Raw genomic sequence first — 26,285 nt, forward strand, 5'->3', positions numbered from 1 at the left:
AGACTGCAAGGTTAACACACATTGTTTGGCAGACCTTGAGGTAGGAAAAAAAGAATTTTATCAATGGACATGCCAAAACATTTTTCCATACTCCATGCAGGTGTGTATAAATATATTAATCTAATGCAAATGTTTGTCAGAGAAATAATTAATTAGACATATCTGTTCTGCCTTACCCACTTGCAAGGCTCAAGGCAGCTTAACATATCTATATTTAAAAACAACCAGGCGAAAACACCACAATAAATTTCATTAGTAAAACATCACTAAGTAAGTTATCGGGCAAAAACAAATACATGATTTATAAAGCCTAAAGCCATAGAAAATTGATTTCAAGCATGTATAAACAAAAATGAAATAACAAAAGAGAGGCAGCTGCCTTTGAAAGGTCTTAAGCAGCAGATGATTTGTCTGAAAAGGTTCCATCTTCCAGCAAAAGGACAGTGAGGGTGAGATCCAGGCTAGCTTCCCTTGGAAGGGAATTACATTATCTGGGAATAGCCACTGATAAGGCTCTCTTGTCTTCACCAAACGTAGTTGTGAGACTTGGGCGACAGAGATGAAAGCCTGTTCTGGAGACCTTGGCTCCCTAGAGAGTAAAGCTTATGTGGAGATATATGTTTATTCATATAGTCCAGCTGTGTATCTCACTCAAGAGAGGCTAATAGGTCCTAGATAGATGCATATTTTCCTCAAATTCAAAATTGATATGGTGGGCCAGCTTTGCAATCTTCCCGAAGGACAGTTTCAGAAAGTTACGGTCAAAATGGACACAAAGATATTTACCTAGCAAGTCTCGCTTCTTTGGGGTAGTTTGCTGACAAGAACTCCAACTGGCCCAGAATTGTAAAGTGGCCTTCCAATTTCAAACAGATGTACAAACACACACACACAAACACACACAATTTCAGAACAGGAGGCTTTTTCAAATTTCATAAAAGTGGAATGGATCTAGTCCTGTTTATGTTGAGAACAGATTAGTGGACATTAATAGGACTGTTTTGCTCATAAGCTCTATCTGCTTTGTACACTTTCAGTAAACTGCCCACTGTTTAAAGCACCCAAATTATGATTGCAAACATTTCCAAATACTAAGTAGCTTTGCAATTTTACTCATGTTTCCCAAACATTTTCCATAGAAGATTTTTCAATTCTTTGTTTTTCAGACTGTATATGATTGGATTGAACATAGGAGTTAAAATTAAGTATTGGATAGAGATGACTTTGTCAAGGTCTGTGAAGGACTCAGAATGTGGCTGCAAGTATCTGGAAAAAGCTGAAAGATAAAACATGCAGACCACGATAAGATGGGAAGTGCAGGTGGAGAAGGCTTTGCTCCTGCCTTTTGTGGACTGAATCTTGATGATGGTTGGAATAATATAAATGTAAGAGATCAGGATGAGGAGGAAGGAACTGAAACCAAAGAGAAAACAAGTAGCAAATGCCAGCCTATAATTGATGGAAGTTTCCCTGCAAGATAAACTCAGAACTGCAGAAATTTCACAGGTGTAGTGACTGATTAGATCATTCCCACAGAAGTTCAGACCTACGAAAGGCATTGCATTGAGCGTTGCATCAACGAAGCCAGTAACCCAGGCACCGCCCACCAGTTTCCAGCACACTGGTTTGGTCATGACTATTGAATAATGGAGTGGGTCACAGATAGCAACATATCTGTCATAGGCCATGGCTGAGAGCAGAAAAATATCAGTACAAGCGAAATGGATAAAGAAAAAAATCTGTGTAATGCAACCCACCAGGGAAATGGATTTCTTCTTACTTACAAGTGTTTCCAGCATCTTTGGGACAGTGACGGAGGAGTAGCAGATGTCAACAAGGGCCAGATGACTGAGAAAGAAGAACATGGGTGCTTGTAGGCTTGGTTCATTCTTGACTACAGAAATGATGACAGAGTTTCCAATGAACGTTGTGGCATATATTATTAAGAACACAAAGAAGAGAAGAACCTGTGCTTGTGGATCACTTGAAAGTCCCAAAAGCATAAATTCTGTGATCATGGTCCGATTTTCCATGGGGAGGTAATGAATATCTGTATGAGCCCTATGAATGCAAAGAGATAGAGATTACAATGTAAATGTAAATACAACATTGTCACACTACTAATATTAATATTCTATTAAGTAAGTAGAAGGGCTTTTGCAATTACACTTCCATCTTGATGCTTGCATGACTATCACAATGACCACTTAGAGATGTACATGCATAGTTGTCCAAGATGGTTCTGGCCAGTAGATAAAAGTTCCTATATCTGGAATTATTTTCCCTCCTATTTATTTAAAAATACTGAGTGAGAAGCAACAATACCTATTGTTTATATCAGTATTTAAGATATTCTTTATATCATGTACAATTGGTGTAATTAAATGACTAGTTGACTTAATAAATCTGCATGCTTACTGCCATATCACATTCAGTTAAGCAGTTTGTTTCTCACAGGCAGACTGTGGTCTTCCATATATTCTTGTACTACAACTCCAAACAGCTGTATCCACCACAGGGAATAGTGGGGAATGGAAGAAAACTGTCACATTTTGCCTATTCTCAGCTTATTGTAAGATTGGAACTTTGCACTCTCGTTTCTCTTCTCTGATGGTAAGAGCAGGAGAAGCAACCTGATCTGTTCTTGGGGGTTTATCTAAAATCTCGAGGAGGTTTTCTAAAATGTGGAAAGCAATATCTGAAGAAGAAAGCCTCTGAAGAGAAAGGACTCTCTTAACATGAGTTAGGACAATTAAGTCTCAACTCATTTGGAACATGCTCAGGGATAGTAGATATTCTACTATTCAGACTTGTCTCTCTTCACACATGGTTGAGCAACAGAACTGTAAAGGGAGGAGGCTGCAATTAAAACTCCCCACAAACTATGGAAATTATCCTTCACTTGGCCATAATTGGAGAGGGCTAGAGGAATGCCTTTTATCTGATTTCCATTTCTTAGGTACAGTAACAATGTGATCATATACATGTCTACTGGGTGATAGGTCCCATTACTTTCTATGAAATATGTGCCACATGAGTAGGTAGCTATAACAGTTGTATGGATGCATTTAGTCGTGTCTCTAGAACACATGGCTGGTGATGAAAGCAGTGTATTCTTAGCACCTAGACCTAGACAGGTAGCCTAGGAAGTGAAGCTAGAGTTCTAACTAGCTGTTTGACAGGAAAGAAAGGGTAAAGATAATGAAAACAAAAAGCTATCTCCCAGCAAATTAACTGAGAAAACCTATGAAGATTATTCAGATGCACATAGCCCTTTTTAAAAATGATTAATGCTGGCTCATGGGTAACTGTTAAGTCATATGATTTATGCACCCTTTTCAGCAACCAGATAGAAGCAAACAGGTAGAAATCTTGATATAAATGTATAAAACTTGTTCCTGATTCTGGATTATGCTCTTCAAGCCAGAGAGGTACAAAGAATTTAGACAACTGGCTCAGCAGTAACTCTGCCTCTCTGTAACTTGGAGGACAATAAATACTGGTTTCACTTATTGAAAAAAAATTGTTTTAATATTTTATTTTTAACAAAGGGTAACAGGAAGGAAAAAGGGATTGAGGTTAAGGGGAAGAGGAGAAACAATAACATACTAATATCCATTTTATACACATTGCCATATCAAAATTCCAAGTTGCTCTTTAACTATTTTCTGCCTTCCAGATTTAAGTTCTCATTCTAATGCATGTTTTTCAAATGTTGTCTAATGACTCAAACCATTTGTAGACTAAGTCCCATCTTTCAGTTGCCTCTTGTAGAGGACAGTCCTTCATCATTTCTGATAAAATGTCCATTTCCGCTGTTTCCCATATCTTCTCTATAAGATCTTCTTGTTTCGGTACCATCAGACTTTTCCAGTTTTTAGCATAAAGAATTCTAGCTGCAGTGACTATGTATATAACTATATACTTCTTTGCCTTATCTATGTTATCAGGTATCATACTCAATAAAAACAGTTCTGGGGTTAGTGGAACCTTATAAAGCAATATTTGTTGCAGCACAGCATGTACTCTTTTCCAATACTGCTTCACTACTCTACATGACCACCACATATGGTAATAGCTTCCACTTACTTGTTCCTGGTTCTGGATTATGCTCTTCAAGCCCGAGAGGTACAAATAATTTAGACAGCTGGCTCAGCAGTAACTCTGTCTCTCTGTAACTTGGAGGACAATAAATACTGGTTTCACTTATTGAAAATTCACATGCACATTCACACAAACTTAGAAGAGAGGCATAACAAACATAATCATTTAAACAAAAACTTTTGCAGCTTCTGACTTCTTTGGTTGCTTTTACCTGAGCAACTGGGTTTGGTTAAATAATTCCTCCTGTTACATTGCAACATGAACCACACTCACCAATATTCTTCTGGCTGCCCAAAGTACAGTTATTCTTTATAAAATTAGTTATCTCAATTCTTTATAGATAACCTGCTTTCGGTAGAATGATATACATACCTCCAGCTCTGCTACAGAGTCATCTTTTAATTGCTTGGTGAGATGACTAAAGAAACACTTATCAAACAAACACATTATATTTCCAATAGAACTCAATTCTCTCTTGTAGGCTTTCCCATGAAAATTGTCTCTGCAATTTCAGATCTCAAGAGATTTCAACTGTGATCAAAACAATTAACATTTAACGTTTTCTTTGGCAGAAAAAGAGGAAGAAAGAAAAGAAAAAGGCTTTCTATATAGAGAAATTATTTTATTGGTTTCTTCCAGTGAACCCCTTTATGATACTTTCACATATATGCAGAGGTATCTATTGCTCTATCGATCGGTCGATAGGGCCAAGGTGGTTTGCCTCATTATGTGATTATGAAGAGGATGCTCAGCTTTGTCTCTTGCTGTGCTTCACCAGTGTGCAAACCCTCCAGGCCTAATGTTTTTGCAGTAAGATCTCTGAGGTAAGGAAATCAAGACCTATAGCAAGAAAGATGCACAGTTTCATCAAGTCTAAGGAGTCAGAGTTACCATATACAGTAAGTGAATCATATCAGTGGAGAGGTCTTCACAGGTAGTTCTCCCCCCTTTGAGGTTCATACAAAAGCGTGGATAGCAGAGCTTTTGAGAGACATAGTCATTAGGACCAGATACAGACAGGCTGAGGGGACATTTTTTTTGTAATGCAGGCTTTATAACCATTATTGTTATTTTGAATTGTATCTCTCTTTGTCTCTCTTGGTCTTTCTACAGGCCACCTTTTCCTTGATGGCTGTTGGTCCGGTTGTGGCCCCAGCACATCTTTCCTCCCAAGCACTGTAATAGCATGATCCGCAGCACTGGGAAGTCAGATGGGCTATAGCTTACAATGGAGATTGCAATGGGACTCACCAGAAAACCTGTTATATCCGCACTACCTGCCACAGCATAGGGACTAGCCAAGCTAAGTCCCATACCCACCATCAAACCGATCAAGCTCAACAAGCAGGCCCCCCTTGATGTCTTCGGTGAAGACATCCAAACCCAAATCGGACAGATATAAGCCATCATTCCAAAAAATACCTATCCAAGTGGATCTTCTGGTGACTAATCACCGATCCAAGGCCGCCGCAGACTGCTCTGCAGACCTCCTGGTTAATACTCCTGCGTGCTGTGTTAATGGAGAATAAATTCCTGGCATCTCTCCATGCCAACCGAGGGACAATTGTTGACCACACAAAATGCATTGCTGGATACATGGCCTTCAGTCATTTCAGGTCATGCAAAATGTCCAGTATCAATCCCTTACCTTGATGCCTGGCCAGATCATTGCCATCCAGAAATATTACCAACAAATCTGGTGGAACTTGGCCAAAGGCCACTGCCCTGCATAGCTGACTTCACAGCATTCCACGCAGGCCTCTCCAAATGATGTGAGCTCTGGCTCCAGGGCCCAAGTTGCTCCCCCATGGGGATGCAGCCGCATAATGTGTTGCTCAATAAACATAGCTGTGGCCCAAAATCACAACATGCCTCCGCTTCACCATCACCACAAGACCTGTAAAGATATAACAAAACAAGGCACCTGCCTAGACATTAGGAAGTGTTCTGATGTATCTACGATAGCTGGATGAAGACTACTGACCTAAACGGTTAATTTCATCTGTGTTATATCCCAAGGCTGCCATGGTGGATGCTGCATCAATTCTAAATAAATGTGTGCCAACTTTCAATCCCTGCACACCAACCCTATCCAAAACTACACCCGTCAACTTCCAAAACTGATAATTTGTTGGCGTTGAATTATCTTTGTGTTTAAAGAAATAGCCTTGGTCTTGCCCCCTAACCATTAGGTACGTAATTGTGGCTCTCATGGGACAAATACTTTCCATATGGCAATGCACTAAAGTGAGTTGGGCATCCCTGCCTAGTTGATCGGCTTTGGATTGTCAAATATGCATTTGAACCTTCCCGTCCACAACTCAAACATCCTGCCATTGCGGAGCTACCCTGGCCTTGTCATTCTTCCTGGCAGCAACTAGCTCGCTAATCCTGAGGGCCCCAGAAAACATCAACAAGGATGCCGACTTAAATAAAACAATTTCGTATTGGTCCCTACACAAAAATTCTCACTGCTTACAAAATCCTTCTAACAGCGCAGGTGATATGGGAGACCTAGTGTCCTGAACTCTACCCCTTTCCTTGGACCAACCTTCAATCATTTTCCTGATGTGGTAATCTGATGAATAATCCTGATAGCCATTAAGCCTAGCAGAGAATGCAAGTGCTGATAAACTACCCTGTATGGTACCAAGTGCTAATCCCTTTCTATTCAGATACACCGGCACCAGCCAAACCAACTCCAGGTTGACCAGCTTCCTAAATTCCTGGAATTCTATACTCACAGCCAAGTACCCCTTCCATGTCCTCAGTGTCAGAGACAAGCCTATTGCTCTTTCCGCATCTTCGCGCCAATTTGCCAGACTTCTGGGGGAAGAATTTCCAGGAACTCTTTGGTCTAGCTCCCTGAACAGCTCAATCTGTTAGTGCAAACAATAGCTAATCTATTTTCTATACCTGGTACATGTTGGGTCTGCACTAATACAGTGGTGCCTTGCTTAACGACAATAATCCATTCCAGGAAAATCGCCATTAACCGAAAACATCGTAAACCGAAATTAAAAACCCCATTGAAACGCATTCACCATCCAGCAAAGATCCTCCATACGGCGGCCATTTTCATTGCCTGTATAGTGAGGAATCCATCCCTAAACACAGCCGGGAGCCATTTTAAGCATCCAGTGATTTTGAAAACCCGATGATCAGCTGTTTTTGATCGCTGTAAAGTGAAAATTGGTTCCGGAATCAGGGAACCGATCATCGCTAAGCGAAATTCCCCCATTTAGACCATCGCAATTGCGATTGCAAAAAATCATCGTAAAGCGGATTCGTCGTAATGCAGGGCAATCGTTAAGCGGGGCATGACTGTATGTTAAACTGCAGGGCCCGTAAGGTGAATGCTCTGACTAAAGACATGACCCATTCTGAATGTGACATAGAGTTGTTTATGATATAAACAACCACCTGATTGTTGCACCAAAATCGCACCACTGAGTCCACTGCTCAGCCCACAGCCACAGCACACCAGCTACTGGGAAAAATTCTAAGAATGTTAAATCCCTGGTAATGCCAGTCCAATGCTACTCTTTGGGCCATGTGCTAGCACACCATCTACCTCTAAAATAGATGCCAAACCCCAAAGATCCTGCCACTTCTGAGTGGATCTGAAAGTCCGCCTTCAGCCCTATTACACCTCTCCAGAAAGATAACCCATTGAACCCTGCTAAAAACTGACTCCAGCCCTGTCGGTCTTCCTTCATACCGCCTGTAACCCTAGTCCTATGCTGTGGGCATCGAATACCCTTCATGGCATTGCAAAGCCGGCACAAAAATGCGTGCCCAGGTGCCACAACTCTGCAAGCAAAGTTCAAGTGTCCCACAATCTCCTGAAGCTCTTGCAGAGACACCTTTCTTTTTTGCAACGGTGTGGCATCCTTGTCTTAAGGTCAGCCAATTTGTTTTCAGGCAGCTTCAATGTCTGTTGACCCGTATCTAGCTCAATGCCTCAAAAAGTAAGAGACATAGCTGGTCCCTCCATTTTTTCCTCCTCCAAGGGTAAACCTAGCTCCTCTGCCATTCATTGAAAAGTGTTTAAAATAAATCTACACTTTTCTGAATTCCTTTCCCCACAAAAAAGGTATTTATTTATTTATTTATTTATTTATTTATTTATTTATTTATTTATTTATTTATTTATTTATATGCCGCCCACACTACCCAGAGGTCTCTGGGCGGCTTACAATAATTAAAATTCAATATAGTAAAAGATAAAATAATTACAATACAATTAAAATACAATTAAAATTGCCATCAGATCCATAGCTAATATTATTTCAATTAAATCTAAATAATGGGCTGTGGATTTACAGCCCATCCTGCTCCTGAGCTTCCACTCGATAAATGAGCTGAATCATTCAAATGCAGCATATGAAACCAAGCAGCCCATCAGCAAAGCTCTGTCAAAGTAAAAGAATCCATGAAAATGAAATCCTAACAGGTCAAAATCCTGAGGGTGAACTAGTAAAACCCAGAAAGCTGATTTTATATCACATTTCGCCATCTCCGCCCTTACACTACACTTTCTCACCATGTGAACTGCCTCGTCAAAGGAGGTGTAATGCATGGTACAAAGTTCCTGAGGTATGGCATCATTGACCGACGCTCCCTCTGGGTAAGACAAGAGGTGTATTAATCTAATCTGTAGAGATGGGCACAAAGCTGGAGTATAGAAGTTTGTGATGATACATGGCTCATTGCTGTTCGCAAACTACGAACCAAAAACCTTCACAGTCTTCCCAGTGGAACAAATTATTTTGTGGTATATATGATTCAATATTTCGAGGAGCAGTAGAACAGCCCCCCATGTGAGTTAAAGATGCCAAACCTGCAGCAAGTCTTCAGATTGCTCTCCTCCCCACCCCTTCCATGTTTGGTAAAGACTGGGTTTGGATTGTCCAAGTTATAACCCACAAATAAATTGTCAAAGACAATAATAGTTCAGTGTTTCATTTTATTCTAAGGAGTCTTTCCCCAAAGCACCCTGAAACAAACCACAAAATGGTCCAATTCACAGCATCATTTTGCTTTGTGGTTCAATTTCTACCCATCTCTACTCCTGGGATTAGGTTTAAAAATATTACTGTCTAAACAGATACAAATACACGTAGTAGGTCCCATTTCCCCAGTTTGCTGAAAAAAAACCTGTTCTGCCCAAATGTGTGATGACTTAGACAAAAAACTTGGTCCTATCTCTTCAAACAGGTTGTACACACACAGAGAGACAACATTTAGGAATGATGAGCACTTCCAAATCTCATGAAAGATATGTTGGATATAGGACTATAGCTGATACAGCAAAGCTTCTTTCCAATTTTACCCATGTTTCTCACACATTTTCCACATTATAGTTTTCAGTTCTTTGTTTTTCAGACTATATATGATGGGGTTTAGCAGAGGACTTAAAACTAAGTACTGGATAGAGCTCACTTTGTCAAAATCTGTGAAGGACTCTGAATGTGGCTGCAAATATCTGGAGAAAACTGATAGATAAAAGAGACAAACCACAATGAGGTGAGAGCTGCAGGTAGAAAAGGCTTTACTCCTGCGTTTTCCAGCCTGAATCTTGAGGATGGTAGAAATAATATAAATGTAAGAGACGAGGATGAGGAGGAAGGAACTGAAACCAAAGAGAAAACAAGAGGCAAATAAGAGCTTATAATTGAGGGAAGTCCCACTACAAGACAAGCTCAGAACTGCAGAAATTTCACAGGTATAGTGGTTGAGTAGATTGTGTCTACAGAAGTTCAAATGCATAAATGGCAATCCATTGAGCATTGCATCAAATAAGCCCATGAACCAGGCTCCTCCCACCATTTGCCAGCACATGGTCTTTGTCATTACTGTTGAATAATGGAGCGGGTCACATATTGCAACATATCTGTCATAGGCCATGGCTGAAAGCAGAAAAACATCAGCACAAACAAAATGATTAAAGAAGAAAATCTGTGTGATGCATCCGACCAGGGAAATGGATTTCTTTGTGGCTAGAAGAGTTTCCAGCATCTTTGGGACAGTGACGGAGGAGTAGCAAATATCAACGAGGGCCAGATGACTGAGAAAAAAGAACATGGGGGTGTGAAGGCTTGTTTCAGTCTTGACTATGAAAATGATGGCAGAGTTTCCAGTGAATGTTGTGGCATATATTATTAAGAAGACAAAGAAGAGTAAGACCTGTGCTTGTGGATCACTTGAAAGTCCCAAAAGCATAAATTCTGTGAGCCTCGTGTGATTTTCCATGGGGAGGTAACAAAAGTCTCTACAATCTGTATGAATGGAAAGAGAGATAGGTTAAAATATACAAAAATGTTATGTTGTCGTACTACGAACATTAAGTAAATGGTGATATGAGGCAATAGTGGGCAATATCCTGTTCATGCTATTTTAATGCAAGCTTACACCAGTGTAAATGTTACAGGCATTGTGTTTGTTAGCAAGAGTTACTCTATGCAATTGAACTATTTAGCATGATTCTCCAGCATGATGAATTGTGGAACATGCCAACACAAGTGTTTTTTGTATTTGCCCTTCCACCTTGATGCTAGCACAACTAGAACTAGATTTGGGCACAACATTGAGTTACATATACATTCATATGCAACAGGATTTTGGCTAATAATCTATAAAAATTATTATCAGTTCCTATTTATTTAGAAATGTTTAGTTAGAAATACACCCTACTATGGGCATACTCACTACAACCTATGTCAATTTTATTCATCTGCATTTAAAACAATGTCCAGGTGATGCATTCTCAGTGTGGTTTTATCATTACACTTCAATGGATGCAATTTCCATATTGAAAATGTAGCTCCCATTTCCTTTTCTCTTCCTGAAGGTTTATTGGTCTTGTCCTTTTATTTCAAAATCCATTTATTTTTAAAGTGAGATATCAGTTGAAAAAATCATTGATATAAATTATAAACCATCACAAGTCCACTGTGTCTCCCTTCTATTTCAACTGAAAAAATAAGTCAGAGTTGGTATAATTGAGTGTGTTTCATTATTGTTCCATTGGTCACACACTTCCTAACAGTAATATGTACTTAGAAACTGAGTACTATATTCTGACTTCATGATAAGATTATCATGAATGAATCTGCATGCTGGGCACACTGCCAAATCACACTCAGATAGAAAGGTCATTTATCACCATCATTTTAAGACTGCAGGACTGGAAGAGATCCTATGGATCATTGAGTCCAGCCCCTCTCACAGATGTGGGTCAGCTGTGGGCTTCCAGATATTCTTGTATTGCACCTCCCAACAGCCATAAACAACATAATAATAATAAATGCTTGGAGTTGCAATCTCACAACTTTTGTGAGGTCACATTTTGCCAGCTGCTAACTCATGATCCAGAGATTGCCCTCTCCAATGAAAAGAGCAAACGAAATAACCCACAGCTGGTTTACAGGAGTTTGTCCAACAGTTACACAAGTTTTCTAATGTATGGAAAACGATGTTTGAATAGGAGCTTCACATGAGTTTGGACATTGATTTCCAACTCATATGAAGAATGCCCAAGGAGAGTAGAGGCTCTCCTCTTCAGACTCATTTTTTTTCACACATATGAGAGCCACAGAACTGAGAAGGTAGGAATAACAGGTAGAACTTCCTGCAACCTGTGGTAAATATACTTGACTTGGCTGTGTTTAGATAAGGCTAGACAGATGCTACTTATCTCATTTGCATTTTCTAACAATTCAATCTATGTATTCATGAAGGCTTTCACAGCCGGGATCTAATGGTTGTTGTGGGTTTTTCGGGCTCTTTGGCTGTGTTCTGAAGGTTGTTCTTCCTAACGTTTCGCCAGTTTCTGTGGCCGGTGTCAAACCCATAGTCCCGCAATCAAGTTCAGGGGTTCTCACCTCTCCTAGAGGGAACATGGGCGTGCTGACAGCCGGCATCTTCAGAGGACAGCACTCTGTGCTCTGGTGTAGTTTGTTTGGGAGTACAGTATTTATGGCTGTGAGATAGGCTTTTGTCTCTCTTTTTTGTCTTTTTCTGTAGATGGGTGATTAGTGTGTCTTGTTGTGGGTGTATTGTTGTGCTAAAGAGAAGAGATTATTTGTCACTGTGGTTGATGGGTGTCCAACTACAGTGACAGATAATCTCTTCTCCTTAGCACAACAATAAACCCACAACAAGACACACTAATCACCCATCTACAGAAAAAGACAAAAAAGGACAAAAGCCTATCTCACAGCCATAAATACTGCACTCCCTAGCCAACTACACCAGAGCACAGAGTGCTGTCCTTTTGAAAATGATGGCCACAGAGACTGGTGAAATGTTAGGAAGAACAACCTTCAGAACACAGCCAAAGAGCCCGAAAAACCCACAACAACCAATTCAATCTATGCATGCCTACTGTGTGATAAGTCCCATTACTTTGTGTGATGTTTGTGCTACATGAATATGTAGCCTGAGCAACTCTACACACTGTGTGCATTAGACATGTATCTAGAGTTCTAACCCAGCTGTTTGGTGAGGAAGAAAGAATGGAGATGATGAAACCCAAACAAATGATAAATACTAAGAGTATTCAGATGGATATCATTTTTTTCATATTGGTGAAACTGAATGATTTTGCAAACTATTCTGCAATCGGCTAGAAGAAAGCAGGTAAAAATCTTGGTTCAAACATAAAAAACCAGTTCCTGGTTCCAGATGAAGTCTCAAAGCCAGGAGTGCCAAAAATTCAGACAGCTGGCTTGACAGTGACTCTGTTCCTCTGTAACATGCAAGAAGATTAATATTGATTGGAAATATTCATCATTCACACAGACAATGATTTTCATGACCTTCTTTTTTGAAACATGTTCATATGCACAGACACACAGACACACACAGACACAGACACACACAAGAGTGATTACCAACCAAAATCTGTTGATTTTGACCTTTTTCACTTCCTTTCACCAAAGCAACTGGGTTTAAAAATAAGCTTGGTGAAGTTTATGATATAAACTTCGTGATAGCCATAATAGGATCCACACTCACCGATATCCTTCAGATTGCCTACAATACTTGAACTGTCTTTAAAATTGTTGTCTCCTTTCCTCGTAGTTAATCAGCTTTCTGTAGAATAGTATATGTGCCTTGATCTCTAATACAGAGTCATCCTTTAGCTGCCTGGTAAGTTAACTGAATAAATACTTCTCAAAATAAATAAATAAAACTCTCCCATGAAAACTGTCTCCGGAACCTCAGTTCTCAAGAGATTTCAACTGTGATCAAAACAATTAGCATTCTCCTTCTTCTTTGGCACATAGGGAAATGTGGAAAGAAAACAAAGAGGTTTGAGAGACAGTTTTATTGCCTTCTGTTGATGACTGTTATATGTTATATGTTCTATTATATGTTTCTTCATGTGAATGGATATATAAGTCTAAAGAGGAGTCTGGGCATTGTCTCTGGCCCTTTGCCATTGATGTGCCTTCCTTCTTGACTCAATGTCAGTGCATTGGGATCTCTGAGGCAAGGCAGCCAAGACATATAGCAAGAAGATTCCATGAATCTGGAAAAATTGAGAGAGAGAGAGATTTAGTACAGTGGTGCCCCACTAGATGATTACCCCACAAAACAGTTTATTTGCTAGACGATGAGTTTTTGCGATTGCTATAGCACTTCACAAAACGGTGTTTCCTATGGCTGATTTTCACTGGATGATGTTTCGGATCGTGCTTCGCAAGATGGGCTTTTTGGGGGGGGAACATTTTTCACAAGACGACAATTTTGACAGCTGATCGGCGCTTCGCAGAACGGGTGTTTCCGGGACCGTTTTTCACAAGACACCGATTTTTACAGCTGATTGGCCCTTTGCAAAATGGTTTTCCAATGGCCGATTTTCACAAAACAACAATTTTTCCCTATTGGAATGCATTAAACGGATTTCAATGTATTCCAATGGGGAACCACATTTCACAAGATGATGTTTTCACAAGACAGCGATTTCAGTGGAATGAATTAACATTGCCTTGCGGGGCACCACTGTATAAAAGAATCATATCATATCAGTAGAGAAGTCTGTGTAGGTAGGCTTCCCTACATCTGATGTTTATACAAAAGCATGGACAACAGAGCCTTTGGGAGATATAGTCATAGGTCCAGATACAGAAGCATCATCACAAATGGTCTTGGACTCCCATGATGTTGAGAAGCTGGCTTGAGAAGCTAGTATGAGGTGAAATACATTAACCCTTGCCATGGTTACAAATGAACACATGTATCCACACATACTCACACAGTCCATTTAAAGTGTCCCTCTTGTGAATGAGAAAAAGGAGATTTTTTTTCCTCAGAGGTGGCCATGAATCTTATTTGATTATTATTCAAGTTTGATAACCAAGAAGGAGTGTTTTCAACATGGACTGCCTCTGTGTTTCTCTACAGGCTACCTCACTATAATGTTGTATGAAGACCTTAATGCAAAACATTCTCATTGCCTGCAGAAGTTGTGTCACTCTTGGCCTGAGGTCTTCATAGCTCTCTCTCTCTCTCTCTCTCTCTCTCTGTGTGTGTGTGTGTGTGTGTGTGTGTGCGTGCGTGCGTGCGTGCGTGCGTGCGTGCATGTGTGCTTGGTCTTGTGCACAAAAAATATTGTGTTTTAATTTTGTTCTGAGATACAACATTTATGCCAAGGTTGACATATCTTGGGAAGCTCAGGATTTCATAACAGGAACAGGAAGAAAAGAACAAGGCAAAGGCTGTATGGTTTCCCAAAATCACACAAAATTAAACATGTTTTTTATAACCTTTTAAAACCTCTAAATTGTGATACAGGTATTTTCATCTTTGTGTTGTTTTTCTCCAACCCCAAAGCCAAGAGGATACTAGCTTTGAGGCAGGCAATGTGAGGGTGTGTGAGAGGGGCAATCACAGAATAAATGGCAGACTTTTGGTCTTAAGAGAGGGGTGTAAAAAGTCCAAACCATGTTGCTCTAGACTGCAGTCTCACCAACTCTCACAGTGGTGTACCATCAATTTTTAGATTCTACAATTTTTCTGCATCTTCCATGGAGGAGTTAAGCTAAGCCTGAAGAAGTGGAATTTTCTCCATTAAAGCTTGCAATTTGTTAGACTGTTTAGTGGTCCAATAAAAGGTATCACCCACTCTTACATTTGAGCAATGAAAGAGTCATTGTCTTAATTCTGGATGATGGTTACGCTATAGCTTCCATGATTTCATTCAAATGGGGAGATGGTCCCCTGATGCCATTCTTCATATTATTTAAAATACAACTGTACAATGTCTTTTGTGATAGATGTTGATGTGACAAAAGACCCCTGGTGATTAAGGGTTGTGTAAATGTATGATTATGGATTAATTTATAGACCAGAAATAAGCTCCTTCCTCTGTGGGGAAATCCCCAGGGAACCGCCAGTGGGGCCAGTCCAGCAGCAGTTGCATTAAAACCAGGGACAGATCTCTGATAAAGAAAGACAGACTATAGTCTTTAGTTATGAAGCATATCACCGGTGAAGAAGATGTCTGCCCTCTTCTTCCCCCAGACATGTCTTTTTATTAAGTACCATCATTAGCATTTTTTAGCATAAAGATAAGATTTTAGCCAAAGAGGCGTCGAGAAGCTTATCTTGTCTACACATTCCACACATGTGCAGAGAGAAAATCATAGAACAATGCTTGATTATGCTAAGCACCACTCGTGTATCCCTTAATAGCCACAAGATGGAACCCTAGACCAAAACTTCCCACTAAAAACTTCCCACATTCCTCAAGCAGGCTATACATCTTCTCTTCTGTATTAGAGGCCTCACCACCTTCCGAGCCAAAGTTAAATTGACTTTCTATATGGATGAGAACAAATATGCTACATCAGGCCAAAGACCTACCCAGTTGATGATTATAGTCTTGTTATAACAAAGCAGACAGCCTCACAGGGACTTCTAACAAGGAGTTCACAGATCATGAATGCAACAGCATCTTCAACTTCATGTAATGCCAGCTTCATGTAAGAAACAATTTTTACAAGATGAGATGTTGGCAAGTTTCTTGTTGACTCAATGAGAAGCAAAAAGAGCATTGCATAAACATTGCCCCCTTCAGTTTCACCTGGGTCCCTGCTATTGATTGATTGATTGATTGATTGATTGATTGATTGATTGATTGATTGATTGATTGATTGATTGATTGATTGATTGGACTTATATACCGCCCCATAGTGCTACAAGCACTCTCCGGGCGGTTTACAATTTTTAATTATACAGGCTACACATTGCGCCCCCAGCAAGCTGGGTACTCATTTTACCGACCTCGGAAGGATGGAAGGCTGAGTCAACCTTGAGCCGGCTACCTGGGATTTGAACCCCAGGTCGTGAGCACAGTTTTAGCTGCAGTACAAGTTGGCTAGATGGGGGGTACACCTGATCACACAATGGGGAAGCCACCTGAATAGGACAGACAGCTACAGAATTTCTCTTATGCTCCATACTTAGACAATAGGATACTAGCTTCTGCTTGAAATTTGCACCCATTAAGGGAAGTCACACAGTGGAAGAAGCAGAGGAGCCGTGCTGCTCCCAAGTGAGGTTGTACAAGTCTTTGAACACCAGCTAACTTTAATAATGGACAGGACATGATTGCTAGTAGCATGTGAGTATAAGAATAAGATCTCCATATCTGAAAGATCAGTATCTTCTGATTCTCTTATGCAAAGTCTGAAAATATTTAAAATCATAAAAGATAAATCCTTGAAATATATATTTTAAGATGAAGTTACCAGAACTCATCACTAGATGGTGCCAGAAACCATGCTATGTATAGCATTCCCTAGAGCAGTGGTTCTTAACCTTTGTTACTCGGATGCTTTTGAACTGCAACTCCCAGAAACCCCACTCAGGACAGCTGGTGGTGAAGGCTTCTGGGAGTTGCAGTCCAAAACTCCTGAGTAACCCAAGGTTAATAACCAGTGCCCTAGAGCAGTGGTCCCCAACCTTGGGCCTCCAGATGTTCTTGGACTTCAACTCCCAGAAATCCTGGCCAGCAGAGGTGGTGGTGAAGGCTTCTGGGAGTTATAGTCCAAGAACATCTGGAGGCCCAAGGTTGAGGACCACTGCCCTAGAGAAATATATTTCTACAATGTCATTACCTCAGAACTGGCCTGTAGAGGGAGCTAGAGTCTATGCTAAGTATAATGTTTGCTATAATGCGTGATTTTCAGCATCTATGGCAGAGGCAGCTTGGAAATGATCACTCATGGATAAGGGAGTCCTAATGTATACTCTGCATCTTTTTCTGTGAAGCAGTTTCTGTATGGTTCAGGCTCATCTGAAACATCTCAATAACTTCTGTGTGTGTGTGTGTGTTTTGATTTTAAAGAAATCTTATGAGTGGCATTTCTTACCACCAGGTTAGTGTACAAGATGGACATTTGGTCTGTGGTCTGGAGGACTCTGGTATTTTTTCAACTTAAGGGCAGAACCAGACACAACAAAGATTGTCCTTACATTTAGTTTAGGAAAATAATGGGGATTGAGGCCATGGAACTGTATGAAGGCTCTTACATTTTTCCTAGCACAAATCGTTGATGAAAGCTAATAGGGAAGGTTACCAGTGTTTTTGAGTCAATTCTCTTGTGTACCTGTTCGTACTAGGACACATATGAATGGGTTGTTCCAGATATGGAGATGCTCATTTAATTACTGATATTTCTTGTTTCTTGTATCACTCTCATTCTAATTTCTTCCCAGTCTAATCTGTACATGATGAGAGTCCAAAATGAATGTATAATGATTCATCTGGATGTGGGCCTAATGGCTATGACTCCCAAAGGCCCTGCTATCTGTCCTTTGTATGAACCTCATTAGCAGGAAACCTATCTGTGCATATATCATTCCCTGGTATTGCAACTCTGAATCCTTGTATGCTTGGGACCCATGGAACCTTCTTGCTACAGGTCTTAGCATTTCTACCTCAGAGATCCTAATGCACTGAAAATGGACCTCATTTCTCACTTTCTTTGTGTTGACATAAATAGAGAATGTTATTTTTTTAAAATGACAGATGAAATCTCTTGGGAACTGAGATAGTTTTCATGAGAGGGGCTATAACAGATAATGAATTTTTATTTGCAATATAATGGGTTTGCTTGAAGAGTGTTTATTTATTTATTTATTTAATTTATATCCCGCCTATCTGGTCGGGTCAGGACCACTCTAGGTGGCTAACAATCATAAAAATGATACAGTAAAAATACATATAGACAATTTAAATAGTAAAAGCCTTAGACAAGGTAAAAGAAACAATAAAAAAGGAAAGAAAAAGGGTGTCAGGAATTCTCTGATGGGAAGGCCTGCCGAAACATCCTGTCAAAACGATTCTTAAAGATACCCAGCGAGGGAGCCCCGCGAATCTCAGGAGGTAGATTGTTCCAGAGGCGAGGAGCCACCGCCGAGAAGGCCCGATTTCTTGTCTTTTCCTTCCGGGCCTCCCTCGGCGTTAGGCTCCTCCGCCTCACCTCCTGGCTCGCGTGAGTGACACGGGTAGATCTTGGTGGGAGTAGGCGTTCCACCAAGTGTCAAGGCCCTAAACCATTTAGGGCTTTGTACGTAAGCATCAACACTTTGAAGTTGATGCGGAATCGGATGGGCAGCCAATGCAATGCGGCCAGAGTGGGTGAGATATGTTGGTATTTTCTCACTACGGTGAGGAGACTGGCCGCCACATTCTGCACCACCTGTAGTTTCCACAGCAGCTTCAAAGGTAGCCCCACGTAGAGCGCATTACAGTGGTCTAATCTTGAGATTACGAGCGCATGCACCAAGGTAGTGAGTGCCCCCACATCAAGGTAGGGCCGCAGCTGGGCTATCTGCCTGAGATGAAAAAAGGCGGTGCGGACCACCAACGCCACCTGAGATTCCAAAGTGAGCGCCGGCTCCAGATGGATCCCCAAGCTGCGGACCCCATCCTTGGCGGGCAAAGTCACCCCCCCCAAAAGAGAGGGAGTTTCCCAAATCCCCAACTGTGGGGGCACCCACCCTCAGAACCTCCGTCTTGTCCGGGTTCAGCCTCAGCCCGTTCTCCTGTATCCATTGCAGTACAGTCCCCAGGCAGCGCTGAAGGGACAGAACAGCATCTCCTGTGGTTGGCAAAAAGGAGATGTAGAGCTGAGTGTCATCCGCATACTGATGACACAAAGCTCCACACCCCCTGATGACCCCACCCAGCGGCCTCATATAGATGTTGAACAGTTTCTTCTGTCTTATAGCTGAGCTATTGAAAGATGACTATGTAATAGAGTTCAAGGCAGTTATTCCACTCTGCTGGAAGAGGGTCAACACTGGAGAAAGCGAATGACAATATTTCTTTAGAGTAAGTCTGCTGAAGTCAAGATGGAGAAGACAGGTGAGTACAGCATTTTTGATGATGTAGCAAGGATTGTTTCAAGAAGTTAATTTTTCAGCAAACTAGAACATTCATTTAAAAATCTATTTTTTTCTCCTTCTCTTCTCCTTCTTCATGATACATGTGTGCATGTTGAGAAAATAGAATTATGCAAATATTGTGTATGTGGATGATCAATAAATTTAACCTGGATTAGTTTTATTATTATTATTATTATTTATTTAATTTATATCCCGCCTATCTAGTCGTGGTGGACTACTCTAGGCGGCTAGTAGTTTTCTTGCTAGTCACAGAGCAGGAGGGTTAACATTGTCTGAATTTTTTTACACCCCTGATTTATAGAAATTAATGTACGACCAGGAATTTGTTTTGCACCCATCTATTTGTTTACATTTTTGCACCAGGATTACATGACTTTTCAGTTACCCATGCACCAGTTCCATCCATGTAAAAATGGCTTTACACATCTGAGCAGTTTTCCTAATTTTTTATTATTTCCTAGATATTTGGGTGTGAAATAGGTTTGGGTATCATCAGCCCCACTTTTTTTTTACCACCAAACAGCTGGATTTGAACTCTAGAGGCATGCCTATTATACCCAGTGTGTGAGAGAGCTGTTTAGGCTACATGTTCACAGAAAATAGGCACAAACTTCACAAAAAGTAATGAGACTTAACACACAGTAGAAATGCATAAGATGGCATTGTTATGACACCTAAGAACATAAAATCAGATAAAGAGCACCTCTCTAGCCTTATGCAATCACAGTCAAGGGGAGAAAATATACCAAAGGTCATGGGGAGTTTTACATGCTCCCCCACTTTCCAGTTCTGTTGCTCTGCTATGTGTGAAAAGAAATGAATCAGAAGAGGAGCGCCTCCATGATCCTTGGGCATTCTTCAAACAGTTGAAAAGCAATATCCAAACACATGTGGACAGACAACATTCCTCTTTAGAGGCTCTCCACTTCAGATATTGCTTTACAAACATTAAAAAAATTGTCTAGATGTTGGGCCAACTGCTAAAAATCAATCATGGGTCATTTCTTTTGTTCTTGCTCTATTGGAGAGGACAAATCTGAGTGTGGGATTAAGATTTTACAATATGCTAGGAGTAGGCAAAAGGTGAGCTTTCAAATGATGTGGGATTGCAACTTCCAGCATTCCTCACTCTTGGCTATGGTGGATACATATACTGGAGGTTGCAGTACAAGAATATCTGGAATGCCACAATTGGTCTGCATATGTGAGAAGAGCTGGATTCGATGATCCATAGGGTACCATCCCTTAGAACTTCTGCAGTTCTAAGAAGATGGTGAAGAGGAGCAGGAGGATTATAAACATGCTTCTTATCTGGGTGTGGTTTGCCATTGTGCTCCAGCATGCAGACTCATCCATAATAATTCCAGTTTATCATGCAGTTTGAATATATTCTGTTTCTATGTATATATTCTTACTAGGCACTGCATGTAAAAGACAGAACTCAGCCCCCCCACAGTACTACTAGCTCTCACAAATACGAAACAAAGGGAACCCTGGTACTTCTGTGACAGTGTGGGATTTATATCAATGTTTTATATTTCCCCAGGAGGGTGGAAATATAAACTACAACTGTTGTATGGAAGGTGCATCAATTGTATTTATTCAAATAAATTTATTGTCATTGTATATACCAAGTAAACACATACAATGAAATTCACACAGACACCCAGAGGCCAGACCCACATGCACACACATAAAAAATCCCCAAACACTCCCCACCCACTAAAAATCCCCCACTAAGAACACAAAAATTTGCACCACAGGCTAAGTAACACTGTCTAACTGTTCACTGCTGGTGGTCCTTAAGTTCATTATTAAGTGCAATTATAGCTCTGGGATAGAAACTGTTCAGAAAATGTGTGGTCTGAGTCTTAATTGTTCTGTATCTTCTGCCAGATGGCAACAGTTCAAAAAAGTTGTGAGCAGGATGGGAAAAGTCTCTAAGGATGTTGTGTGACTTCCTCAGATAGTGGGATATGGAGATATCATCCAGGGCTGATAGCTGGAGCCCGATTATATTCTGGGCAATTTTAATGGTTCTTTGTAGAGCTTTTTTGTCCACTACAGAGCTGCTCTCAAACCATACAAGAATGCTATAGGTTAGGACACTCTCAATGTTGCTACGGCATTAGGACAGAAGTAAATGCTGAGATAAATTTAACTTGCCGAGCATTCTCGGGAAATACAGCCTCTTCTGTGCCTTCTTCACTAGCATGTTGGCATTTATAGTCCAGAAATTTAAAACCACCAACCCTCTCCACTTCCTCGCCATTCATGCACAGTGATAAATGTACATTTCTCTTCCTTCTAAAATCAATTATAACTTCTTTAGTTTTTTGATGTTAAGTGAAATATTATTTTCTTTACACCACAGTATCAACCCTTGTACTTCCTTTCTATAAGCAGACTCATTGCTCTTATTTATGAACTCCACCACTGTCGTATGGTCCACAAATTTAATAATTGTGTTGGTGTTATACAGTGGGGTGCAATCATGTGTGTAGAGGGAATAGAGGAAGGGACTTAACACACAGCCCTGGGGAGCACCTAGTACCAAGGTAGAAGAATGGTGAGATCCTATCCTTACTGATTGTAGCCTATCTGTCAGAAAGGCAATCTTCTGAGGTAATCCCAGGTTCATCATTTAAAAAAAAAAAAACCTATTGGGTAGAATGGTATTAAAAGCAGAGCTATAATCCACAAACAACAGCCTCACATAAGTTCCCTGTTGTTCTAAGTGACTCAATGCAGTATGGAGAACAATGGACATAGCATCACCAAAAGATCTATTTCTATGCAAAACGCACTGTGTATCATATGCACAGTAATTTAAATACATGTAATCCTTGCATGAATCCAGTCAACATCTCAAGGTTTTTACTACTTCCTGAAACCTTCTGCCACCTCATGTTCCCAGACCACAAAAATTTGATGATTTGTAGATGGAAAGGAAAAGAAGGGCTGCTTCTAAGGCTAAAAGGATACTGTTCTACATCTTCCTTAGCATTTTTCTCTTTCCCTTCTTCTAATCCTGATATGTGAATGCTTGCTTCAACTCAATATATCTGTGAGTCCATGACTCTAGGCTCTTTGTTCTTCCCTCTAGTAACCTCAGAAATGTATAAATGTCCCTGGTTCAGTTTATTTTTGCATATATGTCTAAGGACAGCACACATATCCGACCATGAATATCAATAGTTCTTCAATTTAGCATTTTCATCCAGTGAAATGTTAGAAGAAGCTATATTGACATATAACAAAATGTGCATATGCTAGGGTATATTTCTAGTTGTTTCCAAATAAATAAGAGCTAATAATATTTCTAGATTACATAACTCTTTACTTACTATTAGCTAATATTGCTATTTCACTAATATAAGTAGCGTGACTGCGTTTTACTATTAATGTATTTTAATCTAGTTCTCTGTCCATTCATACAGCTCTTACAGATGTTCGTTACCTGCCCATAGAAAATCAAACCACGATCACAGAATTTATGCTTTTGGGACTTTCAAGTGATCCACAAGTGCAGGTTCTTCTCTTCTTTCTGTTCTTAATAATATATGTCACAACATTCATTGGAAACTCTGTCATCATTTTCGTAGTCAAGACTGAGATGAGACTTCACACCCCCATGTTCTTCTTTCTCAGTCATCTCGCCTTCGTTGACATTTGCTATTCCTCCGTCACTGTCCCAAAGATGCTGGAAACCCTTGTAGCCAAGAGGAAATCCATTTCCCTGGCGGGATGCATTACACAGATTTTATCCTTTATGTATTTTGGTTGTGCTGATATTTTTCTGCTTTCAGCCATGGCATATGACAGATATGTTGCTATCTGTGACCCACTCCGTTATTCAATATTAATGACAAAGCCAATGTGCTGGAAACTGGTGGGTGGAGCCTGGGTCACTGGCTTTATTGATGTGATGCTCAACGGGTTGCCTTTAATAGATCTGAAGTTTTGTAGACACAATTTACTGAGTCATTACACTTGTGAGCTCTCTGCACTTTTGAGATTGTCTTGTACCGAAACCTCCATCAATTATAGGCTGATAATTGCCTCTTGTTTTCTCTTCGGTTTCACCTCCTTCATCCCCACTTTCATCTCTTACTTTTATATCATTTCCTCCATCCTCAAGATTCAGTCCACAAAAGGCAGGAGTAAAGCCTTCTCTACCTGTAGCTCTCATCTCATTGTGGTTTGCCTCTTTTATCTATCAGTTTTCTCCACATACTTGCAGCCGTATTCTAAGTCGTTCACAGACCTCAACAAAGTGAGCTCTATCCAATATTTAGTTTTAAGTCCTTTGCTAAACCCTATCATATATAGTTTAAAAAACCAAGATTTGAAAAGTCTTCTTTTGAAAAAGTTTGGGAAACAATGTTAAATTGCAAATCTGCTTGGCTTATCCATATAAATCATGCAAGCAATCATGCAAATGAAAATGTTTGAGAGCTGGCAGAGAAATGCATTGTGGTGCACTTTGATAAGTAACCATGCAACGGGTGTGGTAAAATATGGGCAGTTGACTCAAAATGTATGAACCAATGGGACTGAGATAAAAACAGTCCTGTTAATGTCAGCACGTATATTCTTAATTTAATTAGGTTTAGTTTCAACCCACTTTTCATGGGATTTGAATTCTCACAGTTCTGAAATTGTAATTGTATCAGCTAATATAAGATTAGCTGATAACTTTAATTGGACCACAAAAATTTAAACAAATAGCAAGCTTTCATGGTTTAAATCCATTTCCTCAGGGTATAAGCTCACTTCCTTCATGATCAGTTTTTCTTTGAAGTTCAGTGTCTACTGTCTCTTTAGCAAGGTTTGTTGCATAATGTCAATTTCTGGACAGTTTTTCTGCACCATCCATGAAGGAGTTGTACTTAGAGCCCGAGGAAGTGGATCTGATGCACAAAAGGTTACCAGATTTTTTGCACCATAAGATGCACTTTCCCCCCACAAAACAGAGGGGTGGAAAGTCTGTGCGTCTTATGGAGTGAAGAAAACAGATTATATTTTCCTGTTTTCTTCTAAAAAAATTGGTGCGTCTTATGGAAAGGTGCGTCTTATGGAGCGAAAAATACGGTATTTGTTATTTGGGGGGGGGTTGTAGTCTAATATAAGGTATCACCTACTCTTGCATTTGTGTCATCTTCTGGACCACCACTGGTTTTCTGTTTTTTCTGAATTGTACCATTGATGGCTAGACACAGTACCACTTACAAGGCATTGTGGAATCTCAACAGCAGCCATGAGAATCCTTCACATCAAGCAAAAATGACCAGAATACTGTATGAAATTATGCACACCAGATTTAAAAAAAAACAATCTGACTTCTAATTTGGCATAGCTGGCAGCGTCCTGGTGAATGGACCAAATATAAAACCGAAATTGTGCTAAAAACTCTGGGTCTTTGTGTTGCTTTCCCCCATCCCCACAGCTTAAAGAATCTGTTTTTCTCACTCTCACATTCAAACAAGGAATGTGAGAGAGGGTGTGAGAGAGGTGATGACAATTTGCAGTATTTTGGTCTCAAACCAGCATAGAAAAATTCCAAACCTTGGAAGAGGCCCAGCCTCACAGGAAGAACTGATCATCTCTCCCAGATATATAGCATCAATTGCTGGACACTTTTTCTGCACCTTCAACAAAAAGGCTGCACAGAGAGCATGAAGAAGTGGTTTTGATCTTGCTAGTTGTTTCATTTGTTAATGATCCAATAAAAGGTATCACTTACTCTTGCATTTGTGTAATCTTTGGGACCACACATTGTTGTTTTTGTATGTGTGTCTGTTGTATATGTATATGTATTGTTATTTTCCTTCCCAACTATACAGGTCGAGATGGGTGTTGGCTTGCATGTATTTATATATGTATATATACATACTGTAATATATACTGACAATTACCCAAGGTTTCCTAAGTCATTGCGAAATGTGGTAATTATTTTATCTATTGTTATTTCCCTTTCCAACTAAACAGACCCACTTGTACAGAAAAAAAGCTCAAAGGTACAGTCATTCTCCACATGTCATTTTTGCTGTTGTTCCTTTGATCACTGTTGTTGTTTACAGAAGCAAGTTTCAAAAGAAACTGAAAACCAAAAAAGAGTCTTAAATCATTACTAAGTGTGGAATGCAACCAAACACCACTGTCACTTTATCTTAAAGTCTTCGCATGAAAGTTTTACCATGTAGTCTCTGTGTTCTGACTAATAGAGTCTACATTTTCCATGAAAGCTCACATTAAAATATAACAAGCTGTCTTTAAGGACCCACAATGTCGTCTTCTTCTTCTTCTTCTTCTTCTTCTTCTTCTTCTTCTTCTTCTTCTTCTTCTTCTTCTTCTTCTTCTTCTTCTTCTTCTTCTTCTTCTTCTTCTTCTTCTTCTTCTTCTTCTTCTTCTTCTTCTTCTCCTTCTTCTTCTTCTCCTTCTCCTTCTCCTTCTCCTTCTCCTTCTCCTTCTTCTCCTTCTTCTTTGGTTTTATTCTGTATTTCTTGTTAAAATATTTGCACAGACTAACACAGCTATAACTTCAAAAACAATCAAAATAAAAGTAGAGAAAAAAACCTCCATCAGAAAACATATGCCAGTTGTTGGGAAAATATTTAAAACTAAAGGTGTAGATCCATGCCTACACATACAAGAACAACACAACAAATGTATCCAGGGATTACGAAAGATCAAGAAGAACCCCCCCCCAAAAAAAAACACAACAACAGAGCTTTGCTGATACTGTTGCATAT

General features: G+C 40.0%; 3 protein-coding genes across 3 annotated transcripts; 1 reads left to right on the forward strand and 2 right to left on the reverse strand.

Moving 5' to 3' along the window:
* Positions 1-763: 763 nt before the first annotated feature.
* Positions 764-5,044, reverse strand: LOC110091538 (olfactory receptor 5V1-like). The gene has a single exon (XM_078378089.1). It carries the CDS (start codon positions 2,031-2,033, stop codon positions 1,110-1,112), a length of 924 nt encoding a protein of 307 aa, XP_078234215.1. The 5' UTR covers positions 2,034-5,044; the 3' UTR covers positions 764-1,109.
* A 4,389-nt stretch (positions 5,045-9,433) lies between these two features.
* LOC110091537 (olfactory receptor 5G9-like) lies at positions 9,434-15,055 on the reverse strand. Its single transcript, XM_020815691.3, has one exon. It carries the CDS (start codon positions 10,357-10,359, stop codon positions 9,436-9,438), a length of 924 nt encoding a protein of 307 aa, XP_020671350.3. The 5' UTR covers positions 10,360-15,055; the 3' UTR covers positions 9,434-9,435.
* Positions 15,056-19,476: 4,421 nt separating this feature from the next.
* Positions 19,477-25,965, forward strand: LOC110091536 (olfactory receptor 1f45-like). Its single transcript, XM_078378227.1, has 2 exons — positions 19,477-19,489; positions 22,971-25,965. Exons 1-2 carry the CDS (start codon positions 19,477-19,479, stop codon positions 23,918-23,920), a joined length of 963 nt encoding a protein of 320 aa, XP_078234353.1. The 3' UTR covers positions 23,921-25,965.
* The last annotated feature ends 320 nt before the right edge of the window (positions 25,966-26,285 follow it).

Source organism: Pogona vitticeps, chromosome 6 (assembly GCF_051106095.1).
Source record: "Pogona vitticeps strain Pit_001003342236 chromosome 6, PviZW2.1, whole genome shotgun sequence".
Classification (NCBI taxonomy): Eukaryota; Metazoa; Chordata; class Lepidosauria; order Squamata; family Agamidae; genus Pogona; species Pogona vitticeps.